The sequence below is a fragment of the Globicephala melas genome, chromosome 19 (genome assembly GCF_963455315.2).
Source record: "Globicephala melas chromosome 19, mGloMel1.2, whole genome shotgun sequence".
Classification (NCBI taxonomy): domain Eukaryota; kingdom Metazoa; phylum Chordata; class Mammalia; order Artiodactyla; family Delphinidae; genus Globicephala; species Globicephala melas.
Genome location: NC_083332.1, coordinates 35,844,915 through 35,866,443, shown reverse-complemented (window position 1 = coordinate 35,866,443; position 21,529 = coordinate 35,844,915). Strand labels below are relative to the sequence as shown.

Sequence of the window (21,529 nt, the reverse complement as noted above, 5' to 3'; positions counted from 1 at the left end):
TTTGTGCTGATCCTTGAGAAGTCCAGGCGCTTCCCAAAGCCGTACGCTTAGTGATGAGAGAGGCCTGGCATTGTGGGGTCTGGCTAGGTGGGGGGATAGGCAGCGGGGTGGGACCGCCTGGGCTCTGAGCCCACAGACCTCCAGCTTCAGCCACTGAAGCCCGGGGCTCTGGCTCCAGCCCACTCTTTGCGGGCCAGGAAGCCGGGAACAATGGCCGGGACTGGTGCTGGCACCAGGGCTGGCCATGGAAGCAGGAAAGCTCTTCACCAGCAGGCAGAGGGGGCAGCCAGCCCTCGGGCCTGCTCTCAGCTCCTTGAGGGACTGCAGCCTCCGTTTTCTGTCCTGCCATCTGTGCAGAGGCAGCTCCATAGAGAGCCTCCCCCAGACCTCCCAGTCCCCAGCCTCATCCCTCCTCCAGAGCAGGCCCCAGACAGGACCATGGACTGCTCAGGCCTTGGAAACTTGCCCAAGGCCTCTGCGCCTGGGCCGGGCTGGCCTGTGATAAGCTCCGCATCCCATCCTCAAGACGGTGCTTTCTTTGTTCCTTGAAGGTCATGCCTCCAGGAAAAGCCTTGGCCCGCTATTGATTTTTGCAGATTCTGGCAGGAATGCCCAGTCCTCCTTCGGGGCCCTGAAAAGGAGGTCGAGGGGAGGGACGGAGGTGGGCTGCGGCCCGTGGGGTCTCCCTCCGCACTGTGCGTGTGTGTCCATCCCCACTCTGGGTCTGCATTCCTGCCTTTGTTCATCCATAAGCATCACTGAGCACCTGCTGTTTGCCAGACACTGAGCTGGCGCGGCAGAGCATGAAGGTAGAACTTCAGATGAGAGAGTTTTGAGGTTTTCATGTATCAAAAGGTAGGGTCAGAAATGTCAAAGCTGCTGGTATTTAGTACAAAACATTACCTGTGAGAGTCCTCCCCGACCCTCACCCCGTTCTCCCTGAGCTAGGACCTTTACTCCACTCCTGATCCTCCCCATTGCCAGCCCCAGGGTGAGGGTATGTGTTTTGCGTGTTACTTTGTAATAAACACAACTATTACTTTGTAGTAGTTGTATCATTTAGTCCACGCCCGTGTGTTGGTTCTGGGAGGCCCCAGGCCCCATTCCTGAGTCCCAGATCCTGTTAGAGAGATAAGAGGGGCCGGCGAGTGCAGTATTTCCTAAGAGCCTACGGTGGGCCAGAGGCTATGAGTTAGTCCCCCTGAAACAGCTACGGTTCCTGTCCTCATAGTCTTGGGGAAGAATTGGGGAGAAGGGAGGATTTGAGAGAGGCCTGCCTGGAAGAAAGGGTGAGGTTTGGGTAGGAAGAGATGGAGAAAGCATTTCAGGTGGGAGGAAGGCGTTGACTAAAGGTTAGGAGGCAGACAGGAGCCTGGGTGTTTGAAACAGCAAGGAGACTGGTGATGCCTTTGTGGGTAGGGGTAGCGCATGGAGGCCCAGGGCCTGGGTACTGGATTGGGATCAGGCCAGGAAGTCCTGGAGGCTGGGCTGTCCCCAAGGCAATGGCCACAGGGAGGATTTCTACTGTGATCTCTCTATGAGGAGCAAAGAGCCCCCTGAGGCTGAGAGAACTTCCAGGCCGGGAGACAGTGGCCCAGGCTGGGTGGCTTCTCTCCATCTCTTGGGATTTTCAACCTGCAGATTCTGCCACTGCCAGTAACTCCAAGAGAACTTTCTGGTGGAACATCTTCTCCTCTCTCTAAGCTCAGGTCGAATGTCCCCACTGGTTTCCCCCCGACTCTTGGCGTGCATCTCTCTCATAGCAGGAAGGCAGTAGAGTATGGTGGCCACAGGCTCAGGGGGTCAGGCAGGCTGGCTTCAATTCCCAGCTCTGCCAATCACCAGCTGTGTGACCATGGGCCAGTCATTTAGCCTTTCTGAGTTCATTTCATCATCTGTAAAATGGGTCTAAAACTGCCCACCTCCTGGGTACTGCAAAGTGCTTAATATTGATACATCGCCTTTGCACGTAAAAAATAGCAAGTGCATGCTAAATCAGACTTGTTATTGCACGTCTGCTCTGTATTTCCTTTATTCTTGGGCACATATTTTTATATCTACGAAATTAGGATTCAGTGTACAACTGGTGAGGAAGGACCTAATCAAATTCCTAGGCTTGAGGAACATGATCTAGGTGTGCTCACATTCTCACCTTCTGCTTTCAGGTTTGAATCAGCTGGGTTTACCTCTCTCCTACTGGACTAGAAGTACCTCTAAGGCAGGCAAGCCTTCTGGTCTGTGTCCCAGCACCCAGCATGGGGTCTGGCGAGGCCTTGAATGTCTGCTGGGCCAAATTCCCAGAGGGACTTGTCCAGTTATTCAGTGTCAAGGAAGCAGGGCCACGAGAAGACACATGGGCGCTTGATTCCCTCTGGTATCTCAGCACGCTCTCTGGAGCTCCCTGACTGCCCCCAGTCTCACACAGGCCAGGACTCCAGCATCTCTGCTATGAGCCTCGGGCAAATCTATTTCTCTCTGAGCTGTCATGTTGGAGGGGACACTCAGGGCTGAAGAATGTGGCTCTCACACCTCAGGGGCCTTCGCCAATGGCTTCCCAATGTTCAATCCAGGTGGACTGCCCCTGGGCTTGGAGGAAAGTGCTTCTTCCTGCATGAAATGACAGGAAGCTGGATACCTCCTTGACAGGCCCCCAAGGAGGAAAGGGCTCTGATCTGCTTACCACTTCCCATCCCCTCCTCCCCACGCTCCTGTCTCCTGCCCTGTTGTCAGCAGAGCCCCATACTTCAGGACAGAGAGACAAACTCCTTCCCTCACCTCGGTATAAGGGTGATGATCTCCAACACCACCCCCAAAAGAAATTAAAATCAGCCTCGAATTTGTAAGGCAGGCTCTGTCTGCATATCAGACAACAAAACAACTCATTTCCTTGTTTATTACCCAAGGTTGAACAGAAGACCCCCATTCTGGGAAATAACTTATTCTACGAATATTGAGCACAAACTATATGTGAGTACTGTGGCAAGTGCTGGGACTGAATTTGAGTCCTGGGTTCTGGTTTTGGCTGGAGGCTTTCCCTGATCTGGGCCTCAGTTTTCCCATCTGTGAAGTAGAGTAGCTTTGGTTCTGCTCACTCTCCTGGGTGCTTATGGAGTATGAGGCCTGGAGGAGGTGATGTGTTCTAACCAGTATAACACAGGGTCCAGAGGTGAGGGGCTGGTATTATTGTTTTAAACTCCTTCCACCTGAGACCAGGCTTGCATCCACTAGGTGCTCAGTAAATATTAGTGGAAGGGGATGAGGAGGATGTAAGTCAGGGTTTCCTAACCTTTGTGGGCACTGACTCGCCTGAGAATCAGATGAAAACAAGGAGACTTTCCATGGAAAATGCACATGTGGGTGGACCCACAGTTTTGCACATGATTTCAGAGGGTTCGTGGATCCCTGAGGCCTCAGATCCTAGCACCAGAAGTCCTGTTCAAACAGTTCTTGAGCTTGGTGGCTATTTACCCTGATCTGGGTCTGTCCTTGCAGACTGGCCACAGGTGGGATGGTATTTGGAAGGTCCTGGAGCTAAATGCTGATGCTGGCGGCTCTAACACCCAGCCACGCCGAGACACTCTTCTTTAGCCCAAAACTTTGAGCAGGGTTATTCTGGACCTGGCGCAGGAGCCCCACGGCTGTCCCCAGCACATCAGGCCTCCTTTCTGTAGGTTGGTAGGCAGATGAGGGCTAGTCCTGAAGCTATGTGAATAGAGCAGATAACTTTTTGCTTACATGGTATGTTCATTGGCGGTGCTTTGGGGAGAGGAAACTTTCTTCTCTGAGTGGGCTTGGGCACCTCATCTTACTTCCACACTCAGTTGCTTCACAGGGAATAGAGACCATAGGCCAACCCTCCAGGGCCTGATTCCACTTCTTCAGGGGAACCCTGGGCCCAGGGAGGCCCCCAGCACACACTGGGATGGCAAGGGCTTCTGAGAGAGGTGTCTAAAATCCCTTTCGAGCCCCCTCTTTTCTCTTTAGGGCTCAAGTTCAGAGTCTGAGGTGGAAGGGGCTTTGTTGTAGGGTTATGAGCAGGGGAACGGGGTCACAAAGGAAAACTAATTCTCAGGCAGGCCTGCCTCTGTACCTCATCCCTGGCGGGGCCCTGGGGCCTAGACCCTAATTCTCTACCTGGGGTCACCAGACATCTTTCCCAACTCCCCCCACCGCCACCAGTCCTCCAGGAGTTGGCAGGAGGCAGGTAAGGGCAAGACATCCTGAGGTCCTGAGGTCCTGACCCTCCCCCAGCCCCTGCACCACACACACACACACACACACACACACACACACACACACACACACACACACACACACACACACACACACACGGGTGTGGTGCCTCTTATGGAGCATAAGGTTTATTTCCAGTCAGGCTAAACTCTTAGGGAGATCGGTGCTGCCACCATACACCCTCTGTCCTGCTGGGGACCCTGAGGTGGCATGGTTCGGCAGCCTGGGGATCGGCCTCCTTTTCACAGATCAACGCCAGGGGGTCATCAGGTAGTTGACACGACTGTGGAAAGAAACAGGTGAGGTGGGGGCCTCTAGGATGTCCTGGGGAAAAATCAGGCTGTCCTTCTCTAGGCCTTCCCCACCAAACCCACCTTCCTGCCCTCGAGGCTCTGAAAACACAGCTTCTGTCCTGTCTCTCTATGGCTCAAGAGCCCTCAATGGCTCCCTATTACCTTTAATATATTTTTGGCTGGTCTGTTTGACTTTCGAGCCCCACTTCCAGTTTGCCTCATCTTTATCTCCCGTGAGCTTTACTCACTTTTCAATCATTTAGTGAGCCTACTCTGGCAGGCATTATATAGTAGTTAAAAAAAAAAAAAGCTTTCCCTTGTGTGTGCACAGGGTGGGTGAGAGAAGGCAAACTTTCATCAATAATTATAATGCAATAGCTTGTGTGCTCTAAGATGGAGAGGGATGCACATACGGAGACCAACTGGAGGGGGGTTGGAGCTGGAGGGGAAAGGCAGAAGGTCAGAGAAGACTTCAAGGACAATGGGACACCTGGGCTGGGCTTTAAAGTGTAAGGAGGAGTTTTCCAGGCAGAGGCAGAAAGATCACGTAGGTGCTGAAACAGCACAAGCAAAGATATGGAGTGTTTGGTTGCTTGGTTTGGGTTGCACGCAGGAGTCTGGTACTGCTGAAGTGTAGGGAATGGGGCTGGAGAGGTGGGAGATGGCCAAATTATGAAGGTGCTTGAATATCTTGCATTCTTCTCCTGGGAACACTTGTCCCAGCCCTTACCAATTCACCTGCTTCCTGGAAGGCAAATTCTTGGCTCCTTACATTATATTTCTTATATGTCTGTTTACTCTTCCAGTCCCTGCTCTTCTCCTAGGTAACCCCGCCCCCCCAATCCCCCTAACCCCCGTCTTTGCCTTTTGGCCTCCTCTGGGCCAAATCGGGAGGGAAAGGCACTCTACTCCCTCCATCTCCCAGTGGGCTGCACTTTTGCCTGGCGAAGATCTCTCCAGCGGAAGACCTTCGCGCCCCCCTGACATCATCCGGGAGGGTACCAATCCTCTGGCGCCTCCCTCACGAGGGCCCGCGCGCTGCCCGACTGGGGGGCGTGGCCAAATGTGGGGTGGGGTCTGGGTCATTTCCCACCCGCCCCGCCCCCCCCACTGCAGTTGGAGCCCTACCTGTAGATCGAACCGAAGCGTCGGATAGCATTCCTGCAAAAGAGAGAGGAGGGTGAGGCCGAGGTGAGGAAGGGTGACCCTTTCTGGGAACAAACACATCGGCAGGCGCCATCCCACCAAGATTACACTGCACCTTCGCCCCACCTTAACTCCTCCACTCTGAAAGGTGGAGTTGCTAGGGACTGGATGACAGGATGTTCCGTTTGGTAGGAATTAAATATTTAGTCATTTTGAAATCGCAATTTTCTTGTGGTGTTTTGGAGCCAATCAATTCTTCCTAGGTCTCACATTTTCAAGGGCCACTAGGTATGCGGTGGTGAAAGCAGCCAAGACCCCATTCTCCTTCCGCCAGGTATGGGGCCCCCGGGGTCTGTGGGGTCACTTACAGGGAGTCGAAAGGCAGGGGCTTCTGTCCATAGCGATCCAGGCTGGGATTCTGGTTAAGACAGAACTGGGGCGGGCCAGAGGAATGCGGGGGGGTCCACTGAGTAGAGGGGACACGGACTCCCCCGCCGAGGCCCCGCACAGCACTCTCTGCTGGGGATCTTGGCCCTGGGCACTGGGAGACCTTACTCTCGGTCTCCTCTCCCCCTCCCCGACCCCGTGTTAGCCGCTTCTCTCCCACCCCTGCCCCGCCAGGGACGGAGCAGTGCGCCTACCTACCCGCCAGTTCTGGGTCACCTCCGGCTTCAAGTACCGCACCGCATTGCCGCTGAAACTCTCGACTGCGGAGAGAGCGCCCACATCTGGCACCCCGGCCAGCCCAGAGCAAGCCCCGCCCCTACTCTTACCTGAGCCCCGCCCCTAGATCAAGCCACGCCCACGCCTGCTCCTAGAACCAGTCCCCCCTCCGGACTAAGCTCCGTCAGTCCCAGAACCAACCCTGCCCTCCACCTCCACCACACTGGCTCCCACTGGCTCGGACCTGGCCCCGCCCCCTCCCCAGGACAAGCCCTGTCTCTATGAACCTCAATCTGTCTGGGTCCAGCCCGCTCTTGAGTGCCCCAGCTGCTCCTGTCTCCTAGACCTGTCTTTGTCAGAGCCCACCCCCGAAGACTCCCGCCCGCGGTCAGCGCTCGGGGTCAGGGCTCTAGGGACCCAGCGGCCCAGTTGTCTCTCCCACACTAAGGCATCCTGCCCGCCGGTGGACTGACCCTTCTTGCTCGGGCAGGGCAACTTGCATTCGCCGGCAGAGGACACGAAGCGGGACCAGTCCTCGATGGCGCGCGTGAAGGTGGGCCAGTCGACCCTGTTGATGCCCGGTGCGATGGGCGCCAGCTTTCCCTCGCGGCACCTATTTCGGAGCCTCTGGCTGGTCGCCGTGATGTCCTGCCAGGACGAAGGGAGTCAGGGCGCGGGGGGAGGCACTTGAACCATCTGATCCAGGGGGTTCCTGAAGCCCCTGAAGGAGATGCGAAGGGGGTAGGGTCCCAAGCTGGTAGCTGAGGAAGTGCGTGGGAGTAGAGCCCAGCATTCGAGGTGCTTGGGGCTGGGTGCACGCGGGACCTTCAGGTCCCCAGAGCAAACCCAGGGCCAGGGGCAAAGGACACTCACCAAGCACTGCAGGGATTTGTTGGGGACACTGAGGAGTGTGAAGTAGGCATTGTCAAAGTCATCTAAAGGAGAATGAGAAAGGGAGGAGTCCACCAGTGGTCACAGGCCCACACAGGAGAGGTTTGGTCCACACTGCTTTAAAAGGTTTTTGAAATACTTGACAACTTAAAAAAAATCTAAGATCAAGTGGATTTTTACTTAACACACCCCATTCAACAAAACAAACTCCAAATAGATAAAAAATTTCAATGTAAAATAATGAAACCATAGATGTACTAGAAGAAAACATGGATAAATTTCTTTATAACCTTAGGGTGGGGGAGGCCTTACCAACTCTAATTCAAAATCAGGTAGCCTAAAGAAAATGTTGATAACTTGGACTACATAGAAATAAACTTCTGCATGGCAACATAAGGAAACATAAGGAAAGTCAAAAGACAAATGGGAAAAGAATATTTCCATTTATTTTGTAGATAAGGTGCAATTTCCCTAATATTGAAAGAATTCCTATAAATCAAGACAAAATAGAATAAAATAAAACAAAATAGAAGAAAAAGAGAAAAAAAGAAAAATAGGTAAACAGTCTGCACAGGTAGTTCACACACAGACACAAGAAATACAAATGGTCCCTAAACTATGAAAAGACACTCAGCTTCATTCATAATAAGATGCATGCATATTCAAACTACATTGATACCAATTTTTCATATCAGATTGGAAAGAATCCAAAAGTTAGTGCAGTTATCAGAAACAGGGCCATTGCCATATGTTGCCAGCGGGGGGGGGGGGTATAAATTGATTCGAGTCTACTGAAAGAAATTGGCATTATCTATTGGAATTATAAATACACATACCTTTTGACCCTATAGTCCCACTTCTGGGAATTTATCCTACTTCACAGTTGCACAACTGGGAAATGATGTGGGTAGAAAGTTTACCCATTTCAGCATAGTTTGCAATAGAAAATGATTGGAAATAACTCAAGAGTCTGTCATTAATGGACTGGTTAAATAAACTATGATACATCCTCACTATGCCTTGATTAAAAATCAGTAGAGGAAGTTCTTGATTCAAACCCTTCCAAGGTGCAGAAGAGTATATGCCTTTATATGGCTTTAAAGCCTAAAATTGAGACGATTGGAGGCAAAGAAGAATATAGATTCAGGTCATCACCTAACCAAGTCATCAAACGTAGCATCATGAATAGTGGGATAATGACATTATGTGCCTCCTTCTGAGCCATCATGGCAAATATGGCCTCCAACACCTGTGAAACCTTCTACAATCAAGCTTCTACATCTGTCTTCTATTTCCCAGAAAATAGACTATCAAGGTAGACAACACCATAAAGAAACAGTCACTCAAATTCACAGTGTAGGACTCCTCTACAATAAAACTGTTTTGTACTCTTTAAAAAGTTAATATTATGAGGGAAAAAGGGAAAGTGGGTAGACTGTTTTAGACTAAGATCCAAGAGACATGACAACAAATTACAAGGTGCAATCCTAGATTGAATCCTGGTTCCAAAAGTTTTTTGACAGCTATAAAGGACATCTTGGGGAAAACTGGGGATGTTTTAATATGGACTGAATATTAGATATTAGGGAATTATTTTTAACTTTCCTAGATGTGATAATGGTATTGAGGTGTTTCTATCATTGGGAACTGCTTGCTAAAGTGTGTGTGTGTGTGTCTGTGTGTGTGTGTGTGTGTGTGTGTGTGTGTGTGTGAGAGAGAGAGAGAGAGAGAGAGAGAGAATGAAAACAAATGTGTCAAAACATTAATTGAAGCAGGTGGAAGGTAATGAATGTTCATAGTATTAGTCTTTCAACCTTCCTCTATGTTTGAATATGTTCCTAATAAAAAAAGTTGGGGAGGAAGAGAATAGGTTGTATTTACAGTAGTAAACAATGGAAGGATTCAGCAGGAGCTCAGAGTGGTTACCTGTAAGTGGGGATGGCGGGGGAGGAGTGAGAATTTTTAAAATGTACATTGTTACAGCATTTTGAATTTTGAAACTGTGACTCCATTGCTTTTATTAAAAACATACTTGCAATAATCAAGAGCTCTCCCTAAAAATCGAGACTCTTGGCCTCTCCTGGAAGCCAGGAAATTGGTAGAACTGTGCTGACCTTTCCCACACAGTATCAGCAGGACCCCATAGCTGCTCCCCTTTGGAGGGGGGTGTTGGGACTCCACCTCACCTTTCACCCCTTCCCCCCACTGCGTCCCCACCCACTTCCTGTATTTGTGTTTCCCATCCTGGCCCTGCAGGGGTCTCTGTGGGGCCTCTGGAGATCTCCCTATAGTCTCTGACACCCTCACTCCACCTGCCACCGGGGTCTGAACCTGGGTATCACCCTGGACTCCTCACTCTTGCCCCTCTACCCACACTGGTACAAATCGTGTTACTTTATCTCCTAAATACCTTCCAAATCCCTCCCCTGTGGCCAGACACTATCACTACTTCCTGAAGACTGTGGTCCCTCCCAGTGTCCTAATCACTCACCCTCCCCCCCATCATCCGCTTCTAGTCTCTCTGGGTCACCCACTCCCCACGGCCCCAATGCTCGGACCTCCTTCCTTCTTAAAGTCTTCAGAGGTTCTCATCTACCTCCCCAGGAAGCCCAGACCCCTGAGATTAGCCCTCCCTGAGCTGTGTCCTCCTCCTCAGCCACAGCTCCTGCTGCCCCCGCACTCCTTATCCTCCCACCTAAGCACGCCCCTCAAGTTCACCAACACCTCACGCAGCTTTTCCCCTCCAGGCCTCTGCAGGTGCTGTTCCCGCTAGCTGGAGCGCCTTTGTTCCAGGCACAGTGTCAGGCACAAAGCAAGCAGTTAATAAATGTGCTGGAATGAGTGAGTGTGGGTGTCTGTGTGGCACCGCTATCTCCATCCCCAAGCTTCTCAATCGATGAAGTGTTCTTCCTTAGCCCCGTGTGGCCTTTTACCCCAAAGGCTCCCATGTCCACCTCTCTTTCATGACAGGTGTCTTTCTCTTCCTTTTTCAAAGGGAGAGATGATTGGGCAGAAGTTGTTATTATTGCTATTATTATTCCTCCTCCTCCTGCAACTGTTGGCCTCTGCACAGTTCCCTCTCCATTAATAATACTAACATTATTGTTGAGCACATATTACGTGCCAGGCACTACTCCAAGTGCTTTTCATGCCTTATCTCATTTTAATCTCAAAATAGCCCTGACAGGCCGGCACTGTCAGCATCCCCATTTTACTGATAAGGAAACAGAGGCTCAGACCTGGAGGATACCCAGACAGGGAGGAGCAGAGCTGGGGCGACTCCCTTTACCCCTTTCACCTGCCACTCATGGTTTCTCCCTCCGAGATCTCTCTCCTCCAAACCACCCATGCCATCCCCGAAGGCCCGAAGGGGCTGGTGGTGGCCAGGTGGCCTGACCTTTGCTGCAGTAGGTGGTGGACTGGCAGTGCTCGTCGGAAAGGCAGGCCCTGACGGAGTCCATGTCCATGCGGCGCAGGCTGGGCAGGGCTGGGTGGTAGAGCTGCTGCTTCACGCCGGCCAGCTTGTTGCGCCGCCGTGCCACGGGCAGCAGGGTGGCCGGGGATGCGTACACATGGGTGGAACCGTCCTCCCAGGGCACCAGGTTGATGATGCAGGCCATGGCTGGGGGGGCAGAGACACCCCAACCAGACACCCTTCTGTGTGGGAACACAACCTTGGCCAGTACCAATTTGTCTACTCGTCCAACAGGTACTGACCACCTACTGTGTGCCAGGAGCTATGGTGGGTTCAGGGCCGCTCAAATACACACACACACACACACACACGGGATGTGCTGAGGACCTCGGCAGAGGTCAGTACAGGGGATGTGTGTCTGAGGAGGCTGGAGGATTCAGCGAATGGTCTAAAAAGAGATGCCATTTGTGTCTGTTCTTCAGTAATGAGCAGGAAGCGGCAGCAGCAGCAAGTGGATTCACAGTTGAGCTCAGTCTGCCTCTGGGTAATTAATTATGGGCTTCTGGCCTTAGCTAAGGTATCTGGCATTTACTCAACATTCTACAGGGAGACATAGAAAGGTTTTAAATAAGGGGAGAGACCTGATAGACAGGAACTAGAAAAAATATGGCTGGTTCCCCAGTGCTTCGTTTTAAAAAGTGGATATTCCCAGAGCCTTTGAGTCATTTAAACTTTAGTGAGAACTTGTTGAGTCCCGTTGCTTTCTTCCTGACCCCAGTTGGAGGTGAGAGATGGAGGTGGTAGGGAGGTGGGCAGGTGGAGAGAGGACCTTGGGCCATGGGGGAGCACAGAGAGGGCATGGCGACCAGATGGGGAAGCCGGCTCGAAGGCTGGGCCTTCGTGGGGAAGGGACAGGGAAGTGGGAAGTGGGGGTAGAGGGGAGGGAGGGCTCCCTGCTCCTGGTCCGCCACAGTGGTACCTCACCTGCAGGCTATGGGCCCCAGGTGCACAGGCTTACAGGGATTTTCCGCTCTTCCGACTGCTCAATGGGGAAAAGAGGCAGGGAGATGGGCCGAGGCCCAGTGCCTTATGAGGCAGTAGGAGAATAAAGGGACATTCTGCGGAGACAACGCCCATTGCAACCTGATTGTGAGGGCACCAGCTCCTCGGCAACCATGACAACCGGAGGCTCCGAGGAGAAGAGCCTGCTGCCAGGGGTCCTTGCACTGGCCCCCTCTTTCAGCCTTCCTGAAGGATGCTGTCTCCCAGGCCTCACACCAGCTGGGCATGTTGGGAAAATCAGACAAGGAGCTGGGTCTCCCTGGGGGTGGCCATGCCAGGGCTGGCCAGGGCCGGCCAGGGCAGGCTGTGTGACCCTATACTACTTACTGTCTGTCTCTGGGCCTCAAAGCTCCCATCTGTGTTAGGCAAGGGCCCCCGGCCCTGCCGGGAGGAGTGCCTGTGAGCTGGCAGGGCTCACGGACACTTGCTCCCCTCCTCACAAGCCTCACGGAAGAGGGCACTGCCCTGCCTGCCAGTCCTTGAGTCTCCAGAGGTGGCGATTAGTGGCTTCCAGGATCCAGGGTCAGCATAAGGGGATCAGGGAGAGTGGTGGCCTCAGCAGGACAGGGATTAGCAGGTGATACTCTCCCTGCAGGCCTGCAGCCTCCCTCCCACCTTCCCAAAAAAGCGAGGTCATGAGGTCCTAAGCCCAGCACCCTGAAGCCCTGGGGCCTGACCACCATCAAGGTCAGAACCACCGGGGGACTTCCCTGGCGGTCCAGTAGTTCGGACTAAGCGCTTTCACTGCCGTGGTCCGGGGTTCAATCCCTGGGCAGGGGACTAAGATCCCACAAGGCTCGCAGGGAGGCCAAAAAAAAAAAAAAGAACCACTGGAGGTGGACCCTGTCCCCCCATCCCCGTGAGGAAACCCTGGGGAGACTCTTAACTTATTTGCATATCTTGGCACGTGCTTTTGCATACACCTGCCCAAGTGCTGAGCCTGCTGGGCCCGGGCACCCCTACTGTGAGATTCAAGTAGGATTTGGCTCCCTATTTGCTTCTCCTCCAGTGCCCCATCCAGCCCCAGAGCAGCGTCCCCAAGTCCCACCCCTTAAAGAAAACTTTACCTGGACTTCATTCACCACCCCATCGCAATTTTTTTTTAACTCTTTTAAAGTTAAAAATACAACAAAATCCAGAAAGTGCATAAATATATAATGTAACTCATAATTTTATAAAGTGAGACCCTGTGTAACTACCAGTCAGGTCAAGACATGGGTATTACTTTGCAAAACAGTGTAACAGTTTCTTAAAAAGTGAAACATAAATTTACCATATGACCCAGCAATTCTACCCCTGGGAATCTTCCCAAGAGACATGAAGATATATGTCCACACAAAGACTTGCATGCAGATGTTCATAGCAGCATTATTTATAATAGCCAAAAGGGGGAAACAACTTAAGTGTCCATTGACTAGCGGATGGGTAAACAGACTCTAATATATCTATGCCATGGAAACCGACAGTATGCCATGGAATACTCTTGGGAATTAAAAAGAAATGAATTATGGATACGTGCTACAATGTAGATGATCATCAAAACATTATGCTAAATGAAAGAAACCAGACACAGAAACACTCCACATATTATATGCTCCATTTATATAGAATGTCTAGAAAAGGCACATGTTTAGAGACAGAAAGCAGATTAGTGGTTGCCTGAGGCTGGGGAATGGGGAGTGATTCTAACCAGCATGAGGGATCTTACTAGGCTGATGGAAATGTTCTGAAACTAGATATTGCATAGCTCAGTAAATTTACTAGAAATCATTGAGTTGTACCCTTAAAACTGGTGAATTTTACAGCATACAAATTACATGACAATAACGTTGTTTTAAAAAATTGATGTCAGCTAAAGAAAGCAAGTTAGGACCCCGCCAGCCCCTAGAAGCTTCCGCATACCCCTTCTCAGTCCCACCTCCTGCAAGAGGTAACCACTCTCCTAGCCGTGTAGTATAACCACTGCTTTTCTTTATAATTTTACTACCTATGTTTGCAGCCATAGATAAGACAGGCTAATTGTGCCCTATTTGAGCTTTGTACGCATGGGCCATTGGGGTCCTTTCAGTCTGGCTTCTTTCCCTCCGTATATATGCACACGAGAGTCATCCAACGGGGGTGGAGCTGAGGTTCGTTCATTTGCCTCACCCTAGAGCTCATTCCTCTTCAGCCAGGCCCACGTGACTCTGACCACTGGCCGGTCTCCATGCCCCCAGGTTGCCGAGCCTTGGGGCACAGGTCAGCCTCCGCTCACACGGTGGTCCCATGTGGCCAATCCTCCCCCAACACACTCAGCCGTCTTGGGTGCAGCAAACCCGGCTTCCTGGCTCTTCCCCTACCCCACCAGCAGCTCTTTCAGTCTCCTTTCCTAGCTCCTCCTCCTTTTCCCAACTTCGAAATGTGCCAGTGTGCTCCAGGCATCATCTCTGGTCCTTCTCTTCTTTACTTTTGATTCAATGAGTCCTGTGGCTTTAAGCATCATCTACAAGCTGAGCTGATGCCTCCGAAGTTTCCATCTCCAGTTGTCCACCTCTCCCAGACTCCAGACAGTCCCCACCCCGCAAAACACACCTCTCACCACCTGGTGCACATTTCCACTCAGATGTCTCTCAGACAACGAAGTAGAGCTCAACGAAGTAGAGCCCCCCAGACTCTTCCACGCCACAGCCCCAGGCTCCCTCTTTTCAGTAAACGGCACCACCTGCCAGCTGCCTAAGCTGAACACCCTCAACACCTCCCTTTTCCCTCCCCTCCCCTTTTCTCTCTCCTGCCACTTGCTCGGTCCAAGCCTCGTCATCTCTGCACTGGCCTCCGTCGAGCTAGAGGCAAGGGTGAGCATCACCGATGACGCTGGCCGTCACTTGCACACCCAGGCAGAGCAGTAGAACTCACTGTCCTCTCTGGCTGCAGGTGCCATGGGGAGGAGCGCTGATCCCCAGCAGCCTGGCGTATCGACAGAGCACGGCAGAAAGAACGTTCTCCCACACCAGTTGCCTTGGGGGTGGTTGCATATCAGAGGTTCTGCAGAGGAAGGAGAGGACAGGGGTCGTCCAGTCACACACTGGTTTGTTCCACCGCTACCTCCTGACTAGTGCCTTGCTTCCACACCTGCCCACTACAAAACAGCTGCACAGGTGGTGTCCGGCTCCTGTTCTAAACCATCATGGGCTTCCATGGGCCATCAGCTAAAACCCAATCTTCCGACCGTGGCTTACAAGCCCTACCTGATCTGTCCTGGACCTCATCTCCCACCACTCCCCCCTACACCCACTAAGCCCCTGGGCCCCTCTCTGTCTCTCAGGGGCATCCAAGCTCATTCCAGCCTCAGGACCTTTATTTACCCTTGCCTGGAACACCATTCACTCAGATCTTATGTCTCAGCTCAAATATGTCCCTCTTCATAGAGGCACCTGTGCCCACTCCCACTTCCCACCACCTCACACACGTCTCTGCCCTGTGTGTTTCTTTCACGGCACTCAGCATATCTGCAATATTTTTAAGTCCATCGTTAATCTTTTTTACTTCTGAATCTTCCATTGGAACGTAAGCCCCGTGAGGGCAGGTCCTATTTCTGTCCTTCTCAATGTGCCAAGGCTGGCAGTCTGCCTGACACATAGGCAAGGTCGAGAAATGTTGTAGCTGAGCAAGTCAATCCCCTGCCCCTTTGCTAAACAGCCCACTGCCCTGCCCCCACCCAGGTCCTGCCACCTCACTGAGCCCCTTTGTGCTGGGCCTCTGTCCCTCTCCCGCTCTCCCCTGAGATCGCCATCCCCCTCCAGGGTTCGACCTCAGTTCAGGAGGCCGGCTTGGATGCAGTCAGTCATCTATCCGTCCTCGGGCCTTCCCTAAAGGCCCAGCCCTGGGACCACAGCCATTCTGGTGGAGCCCAAGGCAGGGGGTACTGAGGCCCTGCCCAAGCTGCAGAAGATTCTGAGACAGAGGGACTCTGCTTGAGTCCCTGCACTGGGGCTGGAGAGCTGGAATGTGCCTCCTGCCACTGCTGACTGAGTTGACAGGCCCCTGCTACCTTGAGGAGTCTCCCAGAATCACCTGGGGACTCCAAGCTCTTATCCTCCCACCAGCCACTCTGTGGGTTGGCCAGGGTATGCAGGGAACCAGGTCCCCTGGCAGCTCATGGTGCCCCAAACCAGGGCCATGTAGGGCTCCTTCCCCGGGGCCGATTCCGGTGGCCCCTGGGGTTTTCTGCCGGCTCCCTCCTCATCAATCTCGTCTCTTCCACTGCCACCTCCCCACCCTCTTTAGAACCTCCTAATCCTTTGCATACGGGCCGGCCCGGCTGCTGCCAATTAATCCCCTCTGTGTCTGAGAGGCCAGCTGAGAGAGGCAGGAAGAGGCAATTCCTGGCTGGTGGACGGCATCTGAGCAGGTAACTCAGGGTGAGGTCGCGGCTCCGTGGGACCCCTGATGAGACTCCCTCCGTGCTCTCCTCCCATCAAGCCATTTAGACATGGAGAACCCGGCAAGGCTGGAAACCCGAGGCTTCTGTCTTCCCCCGTGAGGCTCAAACCTTAGTGACTCTCCAAGGCAGCTTGTGAAATACGGATTCCAGATCCTGCAGAGGGTTTAGAGGGGCCTAGGGATCTGTATCTTCCGCAGCTCCCCGGAAGACTCTGAAAGGCTGGTGGTCCAAACACTGTTGTTGTTCTGGGTACCACTCCCAGGCCCCCCTTCCCGCCTGCGCCTCCCTCATCAACGTGGAATCAGCAGCAACAGGGCTAAAAGATGGGAGGGGCCTGCACGTGTTTCTATGCAGGAGGAAATGGCTGAGTCTGGGGGAAGAAGGGAAACTGGGAGTGGGGAAGGATTCCCTAGTCATTTCCAGAAGGTTCAGAAGCACAAGCCAGCATTGCTGCCTGCTGGGAAATGGCTTGCAGGACTGGCCTGCAGAAGCAGCCGATCCTGGGCAAACGTCAGTACCTCCGGGGTAGATGTGGGACACCTGGAGCCAGGCAGACCTGAGCGTAAACTCAGCTGGGCCACTTACTGGCTGTGTCACTTTGGGCAAGTCTGCAGACCTCTCTGTACCTCCATTTCCTTGGCTATAAAGTGGTGATGAAGACGCTTATTTACTGAGGCTGAGTGGGAGGAGGTGAGGATGAGGTGATCATGGCTTAGGGGGTGGCTGGGATCGGTGGAATCTGCCATCCTAAACATGCAGTCTTGGGCTCTACCAACCTTGGAAATCAGTGTTTTTACCCCCATACCCAACAAGGAAATGGAAGACCAGAGGTGTCATGTCTGGCCCAAGTCACGTTTTTGGTGGCTGAGCCAGGGAACTGACCTCCCACTCAGAGCTGTGTCCTTCAGCACAGCTTAGGGGAAGCTGGGCTGCTGAGGCCAGAGCAGGGACATAAGTCAGGGCTGTGAGTAGTAGGGGAGGCAGCATGGCCGGGACTGTGGGGAGATGGGCACTGGGGCAGGGGTCCTGGGCCCTGTGCCTGCCCTTTGCAGCCTGTGGCCAGGGTCCCTGGCAGACGAGGGACAGAGAATACTTTGGCTGCCCATGGCTGGGGGGAGGGAGGATACACCATGCCGGGCACGGCCTCGGAAGGGCCCTTCGAGGCTGGGAGTTTGCATATATTGACCTGTGTGGCGCCCGCTGGGCCAGGCCATCCTGCAGGGATGTAGTCATAAGGGCAGAGATGCCCATTCCTTGAAAGTAAATGATGCCAGAAACTGAGCCCGTGTAAGGTAGGGCTGAACTATCGCAGTAAACCATGAAAAAAGGGGCTTGTTATTTTCTCTTAAAAATTTCTAAATCATGAAAATAGGTTGATGTTTATCTTATATTAAACAAAAAATATTTTCCATTCATATGCTGCTCATAATGTCTTTTTAAAAATTTATAATGGGGTTATGCTGAACATGATAGTCTATCGTTAGCATTTTTGCTTAACATCCAATGATAGTCACAGCCAACATTTATTAAGCTCTCAGTGTGTGCCAGTCACTGTTCTCATCAGTTTATTTTATCCTCACATTAACCTCCACAAGATAGCTACTATTAACATCCCCGTTTTACAGACAAGCAAACTGAGGCATGGAGCATTTAACTGATTTGCTCATGACTGGAGTCCAAAGTGTGTAGATCTTTCCATGTTAGTTCAAATTGATCTACTTAAAAGAAATGGCTCCATAATATTCCATTATTGGATGTATTATAATTTATTTAATCTGTGCCCCTCTTACAGAAGACCGATTAGGTTCTTCCCAGTAACCAGTCTCCTACTGATGGATATTTGGATGTTTTTCATCTTTTGCTCTAACACTGCTGTGACCGACCTCTTTACACACATATGTCTGTGGGCTTGAGTATTTCTATCAGGAAAATACCTGGAGCTATAACTGCAAAAATATTTTTAAAGATGAAGAAGGAAAAGGGAAATATATAACTCACAAAAGGAGCCCATGAATGGTGGGAGCAACTGTGAGCATTCTGGAGAGGCCTAAGTACTCGGTCCCCTACAGGTGTCAGGATGCTGGGCTGGGTCCAGAGGGTGCTGCCTCAGCCCCCAGGGACACCAGTGAAGAGAGAGGAGGAGGAGGGGGCAGAACCAGAGCCAGAGTTGGAGCCAGAGCCTGAAACAGCCCCTGAGGAGACTGAGCTAGAGGAAGAGTCCCTGGTAAGAACTGAATGGTGAGGAAGGGCACACTGGCCTCACTGCTCGGAGAATCCCCAGCTCAGGTCAGCTGCTCCCAGCGACCTTCCACAACAGAGAAAATTGGAGCCAGAAGGAAACGTGGCGGTCACCTGGTTCTGTAAACAGCCAGATAGTAAATATTTCAGGCTTTGTAGGTCATGCTCTCTCTGTTAATTTCTCAACTCTGCCACCGTAGTGTGAAAACCGCCATAGACAATACGTAAATGAATGAGCGTAGCTGGTTGTGCTCCAATAAAACTTTATTTACAAAAACAAGCAATAGGCTGGATTTGGCCCACTGACCATTGTTTACCAACCTCTAGAGCTACTCAAAGTAGCCAATCCATTAACTGTTTGTTACCAGTCCAGGAGGCGATCAGAAGCTTGCCAGATGTAAATTTACTATATAAGTAAGCACACTGCTTAGTTCAGTTGTATTTGTTTTGCGTTAAGACTTTCTGCATGCGGGAAGCAGTGTGTTGCTATACAATCTGCTGCAAACTGCTTAATCACTGTGGACCAGTAACAGTTTGCAGACTGACACTGGTTCCTGGACCACATTTTGAGCAGCACTGCTCTAGAACTTTCAGTCAAGCACATCAAATTTCCCAGCTCTGTATCCCATTCATTCGGGAACCTGATGACAACCAATTCAGAAACTCAGACAGATTTGATTTTGCTTCTAATTGATGCCAGGCCTGTGTGCAGTGCCGGGAGCACAGTGATGAATAAAGCATTGCCCCTGAGGGTCAGCAGACAAGAACCCACCCAGGTTATTCTTCTAGGAGACAGAGGTGATGAGGGAAGGTGGGGAGCTTCAACAGCATCCTCAGCTTACCCTTCCGGGAGGACCAAATAAGTGTATCAGACTGGAAACTCTGGGAGCTCAGAGGAGAGAGTCATCTTAATTTTGGAGATTGGAAGCTGGTGGAGGAGTGCTTCCTAACCACAGTGGGCTGGGCCAAATCGTAACGGGAGGAGATGAAGAGGTGGGGCCTTCCTGGCAGAGGAAAGGCTATTACTGGGTAATGCGGGGTGTGTTTAGGAAACAGTGAGCTATCCAGGTATAGGGTTGCTGTGCATATGTGTTTGCATGTGCACACATGTGTATGCACATACATGTGTGCCTCGTGTTCTTAGCGGTATGTTTATGTATGCGTGTGTATTAGCAAACTGTGTGCCCACGAACACACGCATGCCGATTCACAGGTGTGTGTACACAATACATGTACGCACATATATGTGTATGTGCACACGCATTCGTGTGCCTGTAGTTCCATGTGCATGTGGGGCAGGCTAGTGTGTATAAGTGTGTGTTTCTGAGTCTGTGAATCTATTCATGTGTGTGTACATGTATGCTCATTTGCGTATCTGTGCTTGTATGTTTGTGTGGATGGACATATTGGTATGTGCCTGCATGTTTGTATATATACATATTTTGTGCACCTGTGCATGTATGCACATCTATGTGTGTATTTGTGTGTTAATACACATATGAAATAATGTGTTCATGAGTGCATGTTTGTGTGTCAGTGCAGGTACACGTGTGTATATGTCTGTTTATGTGACTGAGCATGCATATGTACATGTGTGTACACACAGATATCTGTCTGTGTATATATGCAAATGTATTGTGTGCACATGCATGTTTGTGTCTGTACACTTGCAGATATTTGCACGTGTGTGCATCTGCATACATGCACAAGTGGGCATGTGCCTATATGCACATGTGCGTGTGTTGGGGCATGCACGCACATGTATATGCACATGTGCTTTGTGTCTTGCATGTGCACATCTATGTGTGAGCAGATGGACTTATTTTTGTGTCAGCTCGTGTGTGTATGCATGTGTGTATACACACGTGTCTGTGTGTCACTTTCTGCATACACATGTGCTTGTGTCTGTGTGTGTGAAGTATATGAGAGTGAGTGTATTAGTGTAGGTGTGCACACATGTGTGTCTGTATGCATGTGCATGCTTGTCTGTACCTGCACACATGCGCACACAGCAGCAGAGGTGCAGCTGCAGAGGCAGGTGAGAGGCAGAGGGCAGAAGCTGAAGGCCGCCCAGCTACTAGGGAGACAAGGGAAGGTTTGGCGCAGAAGGAGAGGGAGCTGGCTGGGGGCTGGCCGGGGGCTGGGCTCTTCCCGCCTCCTCCTCCCCTCAGTTGCCCCAAGGCCTTGTAACTCTCTTCCTCTTTCTTTTCAGGCCACTTGAGTGGGGCAGCTTCCTGGGGGATGTGACAGGCCTGGGGGGCACCTTGGGGGGGGGGTGTGGTGAGGGCCCAGCCCTGGATGAGGGGCCCCTGGGGCTGGGAAGAAGGGAGTGTCCCAGGTGGAAGGTGAGGCCACCAGGATTTACAGAGACCACTGTGAGAATAGAGCTGTTTGCTCCTGTGGGGGGTCGGTTGTGAGGGGGATCAGGGGCTGCTCCTGCCTTAGGCTAGTCTCTCCGAGGGTTTACATGGTCCTGTTTGAACCCTCCAGCCACCTGAGGAGGCCTGCGTGGGGAAGGAAGTGGCTGAGGCTGATCCGGGCCCTCAGGGTGAGTGTTGGAAACCCAGGCTGGAAGGGCGGCTGGAGGCGGGGAAAGGGCTGTGTTCTCCACTGCTCGGAACCTTGAAGCAGCCCGCGAGGTTGGCAGACCCATTTCACAGATGAAGAAACTGAGGCTCAGAGAAGCTAAGGGTGGGCTCCTGGGGACCTTTTAGCTGAGCTGAGCTGGAACCCTGGGCTTCTGACTCCCTCAGGGTTCTCCCCTCTCCTCTGCCTCTGACTTGACCTCCCCAGCAGGGTAGAAACAGGTCTTTCTGAGGCTTCAGTTCTAAAGTATGAGGGACTCCTTTCCAGAAACCCAGGAGGCTGCCCCTTCTCCACCCACATCCCTCCAGGCTCAGGCCGCTGTGGTTCCAGAAGCGAACAGGTACTGCACCACCCTCCCCTCTCCTCAGGGCCAGCCCCCCACCCAAGCTAGGGAGCCATTGAGGGGGTGGGGATGGGCACTGCTCTCAGGTCTACAGTCACTCCCAAGCAAAGGCCCAGAACATCTTAGGAATTGGCTGAAGGGAGGCTCAGGCAGAGGTGGGGGTCTCCTGGGCCAAATGGACCATGTGACCAAGAGAAATGGAGCGGAGGGACCAGAGGTTTCTCAGCGCTTGGGTGAAA

General features: G+C 52.0%; 2 protein-coding genes across 2 annotated transcripts in view; one reads left to right on the top strand and one right to left on the bottom strand.

Moving 5' to 3' along the window:
• Positions 1–21,529, top strand: part of CNGB1 (cyclic nucleotide gated channel subunit beta 1) — an 89,445-nt gene that overhangs the window by 4,605 nt on the left and 63,311 nt on the right. The window contains exons 2-4 of the mRNA XM_060289080.1: positions 18,193–18,347; positions 20,852–20,909; positions 21,215–21,287. Of these exons, the coding sequence (XP_060145063.1) occupies positions 18,193–18,347; positions 20,852–20,909; positions 21,215–21,287 (286 nt within the window). The remainder of the gene's footprint in view (positions 1–18,192; positions 18,348–20,851; positions 20,910–21,214; positions 21,288–21,529) is intronic.
• On the bottom strand, positions 4,312–10,861 carry SPMIP8 (sperm microtubule inner protein 8). The gene is given in 8 exon segments (XM_070044295.1): positions 4,312–4,516; positions 5,655–5,687; positions 6,041–6,131; positions 6,134–6,191; positions 6,318–6,379; positions 6,809–6,983; positions 7,209–7,270; positions 10,624–10,861. Coding segments are annotated over 8 exon segments (738 nt in total). The 5' UTR covers positions 10,847–10,861; the 3' UTR covers positions 4,312–4,482.